This window comes from Mastomys coucha, unplaced genomic scaffold (assembly GCF_008632895.1).
Source record: "Mastomys coucha isolate ucsf_1 unplaced genomic scaffold, UCSF_Mcou_1 pScaffold18, whole genome shotgun sequence".
In the NCBI taxonomy this organism is placed as follows: Eukaryota; Metazoa; Chordata; class Mammalia; order Rodentia; family Muridae; genus Mastomys; species Mastomys coucha.
Window position 1 is genome coordinate 3,195,344 of NW_022196900.1, and position 8,001 is coordinate 3,203,344.

The 8,001-nt window shown below is 41.7% G+C and overlaps 1 protein-coding gene across 4 annotated transcripts in view; it reads left to right on the plus strand.

Annotated features, from left to right (window-relative positions):
- The window catches only part of Ubap1 (ubiquitin associated protein 1), a 71,923-nt gene that overhangs the window by 44,547 nt on the left and 19,375 nt on the right, over positions 1-8,001 (plus strand). For all 4 annotated transcript variants that reach the window (XM_031377075.1, XM_031377073.1, XM_031377074.1 and 1 more), the window contains one exon: positions 5,362-5,402. In XM_031377075.1, coding sequence (XP_031232935.1) covers positions 5,369-5,402 — 34 coding nt within the window. In that variant the 5' untranslated portion in view covers positions 5,362-5,368. The remainder of the gene's footprint in view (positions 1-5,361; positions 5,403-8,001) is intronic.

Consider the following 8,001-nt stretch of genomic DNA (forward strand, 5'->3'; position numbering starts at 1 on the left):
TCAGAAATCCACCTGCCTCTGCCTCCCAAGTGCTGGGATTAAAGGCGTGCGCCACCACTGCCCTGCATTTCTCTATTTATTAATTATATGTATACAAGTGTTTGACTGCATGTATATCTGTGCACCACTTGTATGCAGTTCCCTTTGGAGGCCAAAAGAGGGTTTTGGATACCCTGGAACTGGAGTTACAGATAGTTGTAAGAGACCATGTGGGTGCTGGGAACCAAACCCAGGTCCTCTTGCAAGAACATCAATAACTCTTTACCTGCTAAGCCATCACTCTATATTTTTTATTTTATGAGTGTTTTGCCTGCATGTATGTATGTATGTACCATGTGTGTGCCTAATGCTTTTGAAGACAAGGTTTCATTGTGTAGATCAGGTTGCCTTCAAAATCATAAGTAGCCTGTTCTGCCTCTTGAGAACACCTTTAATCCCAGCACTTGGGGGTAGAGGTAGGTGCAAGGACATCAAGAGCTTTATAGACCCAGTTTCCAGAAAAAAAAAAGATGTTAAACCACCCACATTATATTTATTTTAATTATTGTGTGTGGGGGTGTGTATGATATATGTATGTGTGTGTGCATATGAGTGTGCATGTGCCAGGTGTATGTGTGGAAGTTAGAGAACAACTTCTGAGAGTTGATTTGCTTCTTTGACCATAAGTTAGTTCTGGGGTTCTGGGAATGGCACACAGTTCTTTTATTTATTTACCTATCTCTATGTATATTGATGACTATTCCTGGTTGTCAACTTGACTATATCTGGAATGAACTACAATCCAGAATTGGAGGGCTTATCTGGGATACAGATCTTGAGTCTGGAAGACACAAGTTTCTGACCTGGATCTTGGCATGGAGATCTTGAGGCATAGTTGGTATGAAAAGCTTAGGCCCAGGCAAGGCGGTACACTCCTTTAATCCCAGGAGACTGAGCCTAGGAGATCTCTGAGTTCAAGGTCAACCTGGGACAAAGCAAGTCCCAGATCTAGTCGTGGTGGTACACACCTCTAATATGGGCCACAGCTTCTGCTGGATGCCTACATAAGGATATTGGAAGAAGGAAGATTCACTCTTCTTTATCTGCTTGCACTTAGTTGCCAGCATCTCTGTTGGAACCTACTTCTACAGAAGACCAGCTCAAACAACTTGCCTTGAGGGACAGAGCAACTACTAAAGTCTTGGAATTCCCATTCACAGCTGCCCATTGTTGGTTTAGTTGGATTATAGACTATAAGTCAACACAATAAATTCCCTCATATAGAGATTTTTTTTTTTTTTTTTAAATCACAGCTTAATCTTAGGATTTGGTGGAAACCAAATGTTGTGTGTACTTTGAAACTTAAGTAGAGCTTTTGGCTGGGCTCTGAGGTTGGGTGTTTCCCTTGGTTGGGCTTCAAGTTCAGGAGATGCCACTGGCTGGATCTTGTGATTCAGGAGAACTGTCAGCAGAGCTCTGTAATCTTCTTTGGGCAAAGTGGGCTACCAGTTGTATTTCATAGCTGAGCTGGCTGCAAACTGGACTCTGCCATCATAGGAGCTAGACTGTTGTGTCCTGTGGTTGAATGGGGTCATTAGGCTACAGTCTCTCTGGGTAGGCCTGGTGGCTGTCCTGGTCCAGTGTGTCTGAGCTTTGGCTTTGTGACTGGATGGAACTGCAGGATGTGCTCTGCATTTGATACAAGTATTTGGTGCTCAAAATGTTTGAGGTTTTGGATTCTTGAATTGGGGGTAATCAAGTGGTATTGTCTGCGGATATCCTCAAATCCAAAAAAGTTAGAAGTCTGAAACAGCTCTGGCCCCAATCATACATTTCATATAAGGAATTCTCAATTTACACCATGCTGTTTGTCAATACCAATCCAACATTAGTACATTGGTTCTCAGATTTTTTTTTTGTTGTTGTTTAAAGATTTATTTATTTATTTTATTTATGTGAGTACACTGAAGCTGTACTGATGGTTGTGAGCCTTCATGTGGTTGTTGGAAATTGAATTTTTAGGACCTCCGCTTGCTCCGGTCAACCTCAGTCACTCAGTCTCTGCTTGCTCTGGCCCAAAGATTAATCTATTATTATATATAAGTACACTGTAGTTGACTTTAGATGCACCAGAAGAGGGCATCAAATCTCATTACAGATGATTGTGAGCCACAATGTGGTTGCTGGGATTTGAACTCAGGACCTTCTGAAGAGCAATCAGTGCTTTTAACTTCTGAGCCATCTCTTCAGCCCCGATACACCTTTTCTGTCCTTTGTACAGAGGCATCTGGTAGCTGGAGAGATGACTCTTATTATTTAGAACATTTGTTGCTCTTTAGAGGACCCAAGTTCAGTTCCCATCGTCTACATCAGGTGAATCTCAGATCCCCCAGTAATTCAAGCTTCAGGAGTTCTGATGCATTCTTCTGGTCTCCATGTTCCTTTGTACACAGGTGGCATATAGAGTTTAAAATATAAACAAAAAGTAGTATTCTGACAGGGTGTAGTGGTATTCACCTGTAATTTCTGCAGATTCAAGAGTCAGGAAGATTGAGCTTTTGAAGCTGGAGTTCATAGCACTAGACTAGCTCAGAGAGACCTTACCTCAAAGACATACAAAAAAAACCACCCCAAAAAAGAAAGGCTGGAGATGGAGTTCAATTCTTGAGTGCTTGCTTAGTGTGCTGCCAGCACAGGAAGAGGGATATTCTTACGGCATATCTTCTTAGTTCTTGTCTGTGGAGGTTTATGAATGGTCATGTTTTGTACTGGGGCAGTTCATATCTGAGCTCTTCATGGGTTGTATCCTATCTAGTTAATAAATAATAACACCTCTAAGCTGTCTCTGTTTTGTCCCTGAGTGCTTGGGTATTCTCTTTGTACCAGAAGTCACTGGGTTCTTCTTCATTCATTTTTCTTGTTCTGAGGTGAAGGTCTTTGATTACTTACATATCATTTTCTTTTTAGTTTTTCTACCAGGGTAAAATGTGGTGATACACACTCAATACACATGTGGTGATACACACTCAATACACATGTGGTGATACACACTCAATACACATGTGGTGATACACACTCAATGTGGAAAACCTAGAAAACACAATAGAACAAAAAAGCCTGAAACCTGGCTGTAATCCTTGCACCTAGTACTGTGAGAATGTCCTGTCTTCTTTATTCCTGAAGCATATTGGTCTCTTTTAGAAAATGTCAGAGCTCATCAGATCTTTTTTTGTAAATTAATGATTTAAATTTCCCTTTTTAGTTCTTCATAGAACAGTGGTAGAAAGATGTGAACAAGCAGTGTTCTGGTTGAACTGGAAGGAGAAAGTAACACACATAAAGAGCTCACTGGGCACTGACATGCACAGCAGGGGTCAGTGTGCTGTGTTCCCCTTTCTGATTGGCTCTCCATCTTCAGCTATATGTGCTGAGTGTGCACAGCGGGGTGGTGGCGGCGGCCTTTAATCCCAGCACGCCTTTAATTCCAGCACTTGGGAGGCAGAGGCAGGCAGATTTCTGAGTTCGAGGCCAGTCTGGTCTACAGAGTGAGTTCCAGGACAGCCAGGGCTATACAGTTTGTGTGTAGAGGTATACCGGGTTGGTGGTTAGGCAGAGTGATCAAAGGTGGTTTTTTAACTTTTGCAAGTTAACTTCAATTCAGCCTTTAGTGAGTTCAGCCTTCATGGGAGGCAGCTTGTAAAATAATTGTTTAAGGGCTGGGAATGTACCTTTGTTGGTAGAGTGCTTGTCTAGCAGGCGTGGCTCACTCCCTGTCATCCAGCACTGAAATGGAAGCAGCGGAACCAGGATTTCAGGACCATCCTCAGCTATATACTTAGTTTTTGCTAGCTTGCTCTACACAAGATTATATTCCAAAAAGACATTTTTTTTAAAAATTATAATAAGCTTTGAGCTGGGCAGAGGCAGGTAGATCTCTTTGAGTTTGAGGCCAGCCTGATCTACATAGTGAATTCAAGCCAGCCAGGGCTACTAACTCAGAAATAAGTTAGTAAGTAAATAAATAACATCATCTGAGGTGCTTATTGTGAGTCTGCTAGAGGAAAATAGTTTCCTGCCTTCTGGGCTTCAGGGCTAGTGATATTATGAAAAATAAGGAAGTGAACAAAATTAGATTAATAAAGGTTTCCTTTTTTCTTCCTTTTCCTTCTGTTTTCTTTTTCTTCCCTCTTCTCTTCCTCTCTGCCTCCTTCCCTCTCTCCTTTTGATCTGATCTTACCATGTAATTCGGGTTGGCTTCTAAACTGTAATAATCCTCCTGCCTTGGCCTCCCAAGTACTGGGGTCGCTCAGCACATATGGCTTAGGTAATGACATAACTATATGTATTTTGATAGAAGTAGTCAGTGTCACTTATTGTTGTGAGCATGCATTTTAATTAGGAGATGCAAATGCTTTCCTTCATGTTAGTCACATGCTGTAAAGGTAATAAGGTGTGCAGACCCTGTTCCAGAGATTCTTCAGTCTCCACAGCTATGCCAGTCAGAGATCTACACTGGCTTAACTAGATAACGTAAAGCAAGTTTCTTACTCAATGTTACACATTTGCCATTTACATCAGGAAGATCAGCTTCGTAATAGTTTTCTTTTATGACAAGCAGAGTCATTGATTAGAGGCTGCCAGTATGTTATTCCTCCAATATTTCTTCAGAGCCTGGAGGTTTAAGAAATATTTAAATTTCCTTTTAGAATTTTTTTTGGTTTTGAGGTAGAGACCCTTCTGTTTAGGCTACCCTGAAACTCATTGTGTATCCTAGGCTGGCCTCAAATTCTCTGTGGTCCTCCTGCCTCTGTCTCCCATTTACTAGTATACATGTATGAGCCACCCTACCTAGCTTGATGTTTCCTCCAGAAACCTCATTTCTTTGAGCTGGCAAAATGGCTTGTCAGGTAAAGAAAGGGCTAGTGATATTATGAAAAATAAGGAAGTGAACAAAATTAGATTAATAAAGGTCTCCTTTTTTCTTCCTTTTCCTTCTGTTTTCTTTTTCTTCCCTCTTCTCTTCCTCTCTGTCTCCTTCCCTCTCTCCTTTTGATCTGATCTTACCAGCTTGATGCCAAGCTCGACAGCCTTGGTTTGATCCCTGGGACTCACATGATGGAAGGGAACATTGACTCCACAGAGCTGTTTTCTGACCTCCAGACAAGCATTGTGTAGACAGCACATGGGCATGTAACACAGTAATAAAATGTAATTTTTTAAAATAATGAACTCCTCCTATATTGGGCCTTCTTTTGGAGGACTTTGGGAGTGAAAAGTGAAGCGAGTCCTGGAATATAAGTATTCTGTTTTTTTGTTTGTTTTTGTCTCTTGTTTATACTGTTTCAAGACATAGTGCCTAAGAAACCTTTCCTTCTTTTTTAGGTTCTAAATGGCTTCTAAGAAGTTGGGTACAGATTTTCATGGTAAGTGGTATTAAATATTAAGGTTTAAGCTATGATTTGAACAGAGAACTTGAGTTAATTTATTTTTATGTTGTTGTTTCTTTATGCTGAGCAGCCTGAGTAAAATAGAGTTGTACAAAACAGCATGTGCATCTCAGGGCCTTCAGTCATTTAAAAGTATTTCTTCAAAGGCCTACTTAAACTGTGGTCTTCAAAGACTTTCGGAGTTTGTACCTAGAGCCACACAGGGGCCTAGCTCTTGTTCCTCAGCATTTGTCCTCTTTCTGTTCATGGTTGTAGCTCTCCCCATCTGTTTGGATGGACGTTCTAAGCCTTTAGTTAATGATGTCTGTTTTGGTCCTGCATCGAATGCTTCCCATCCCCCCAAAAAGCAGTTTACTGTGTCAGTCTGAGCATTACTAAGGTATAAGTGACAATTACAGTGTTACAGTTGATCTTTCCCCTTCCTCTCTCATCGTCCCTCTTCTTCCTCTGTGTGTGTGTGTGTGTGTGTGTGTGTGTGTGTGTGAGTGTGTGTGAGTGTGTGTTTTTCAATACCCAGTGCCTTTTTTTTAAAAAATGTTTTATGTATTTCATGTGCATTGGTGTTTTGCCTGCATGTATGTATGTCAGTGTAAGGGTATCAGATTCCTTGGTACGGGAGTTACAGACAGTTGTGAATGGCTATGTGGGTGCTGGGAATTGAAACTGAACCTGGATCCTTTGGAAATTCTGCTAGTGCTCTTAGTTGTCGAGCCATTTCTCAAGTTACTGACCCCAGGGTCTTTTGTATAGACAAGTGCTGTACCACTAAGCTTTAGCTTAGGCCCTCTCTGCCTTTTCTTCATCTTCCAGATGAAGGCTTGGGCATGAGACACAGTGAGCTCCAGGCTAGACTTGGCTACATTGTTATCAAGACCCTGTCTCAAAAAAAAAAAAAAAATCAAGATTATCCCCAAACTATTTTTTTTCTTTTTGGAGGCATGGTTTCTTTATACCCACCTCTGGCTCCTGAGTGTGAGGATTAAAGGCATGTGCTATGATGCCCATCACCAAACTAAATTTTATTATTTTGCACCTGTAGGGAATTTAGATTCCTAAGTAGGTTAAGATTAGACCATTTTGTCCTTTAGTAGACACTTACCCAGAAGGATCCAAGCACTTCAGGTTTTTGTACAACTGATTTTCCATTTTAAAAACTGCATTGGGGGCTAGGAGAGCTGGCTTAGCAGTTGAGATAGTAGATTAGTCATCCAGATGAGTTTGGTTCCCAGCAGCCACAACTGCTGCAGTTCCGTCTCCAGGGGATCCATTGCCTCTCTCTCCTTTGACCCTTGTACCAATATGGCATACACATACACACATAGTTTTAAACACTGTGCATCATTGTGGCAGTGGTCCACTAGGCTGCATGGCATGATGTGCTGGAGAGCTCTTCTGAGCTGGAGTCACCCAGCTGTGTCAGAGTGATGCAGCAGTTGCTCTAGCTTTAGCTTGCTTACAAACTTTATGAAATATCTTTGAAAATTTAGATTGCCACACATATACATGTAAGTTGCATAATCCTGTGTGTGTTCCTGTGGTGTTACATCACTCAAGCTCTGCAGTTCACAGTCAGTAGCTCAGGTGGGAGACCTTCCAGATACCCTATCCTCTGAGTAGTCATGAGAGGGTGTTGTCTAGCATCAGTAATTGTGGAGGAGCACATCTGACTTGTACACATCTAACTTTCCGTTATTTGTTTTCTTTTTTCTTTGGATTGTTGTTGTTGTTGAGACAAAGTCTTAGTATATAGCCTTGGCTAGCCTGGAGTTTGCTGTGTAGACCAGGCTGGCCTGGAAGTCAGAGAGGTCTACCTATCTCAAGCTTCCTAAGTGCTGGGTTAAAGCTGTGTGCCACTACATGTTATTTATGTACTCCTTTTGTTATTGTTGTTGTTGTGGTGGTGGTGGTGGTGGTGGTGTAGGTGCCCATGGCATGAGTGGAAGTCAGCGAACAACTTCTCTCCTTCAACATGTGGGTTCAGGAGATTGTGTTAGTAAGCACTTTTACCCACCAAGTCATTTCTCTGGCCCTAACCTAACATTTTAAGTCTGTCAGTCAGTCTGCTTCTGTGTCTGCCTGTCTGTCCTTGTCCCCCCCCACCCTCTTTGTGTATATGTGTGTGTGTGTGTAGTCCAGTCAACTTAAGATGTCCTTCTCAGGCTGGTGAGATGGCTCGGTGGTTAAGAGTACTGACTGCTCTTCCAGAGGTCCTGAGTTCAATTCCCAGCAACCACATGGTGGCTCACAACCATCTGTAGTGAGATCTGACACCCCTTTCTGGCGTGTCTGAGGACAGCTACAGTGTATTCACATACATTAAATAAATAAATCAATCTTTTTTTTTTAAAGATTTATTATTATTATAAATAAGTACACTCTAGTTGTCTTCAGACACACCAGAAGAGGGTGTCAGATCTCATTTTGGGTGGTTGTGAGCCACCATGTGATTGCTGGGATTTGAACTCATGACCTTCAGAAGAGAACTCAGTGCTCTTACCCACTGAGCCCTCTTACCAGCCCAATTAAATAAATCTTAAAGAAAAAAAAAAGTGTCCTTCTCTGTTGCTTGCTACCT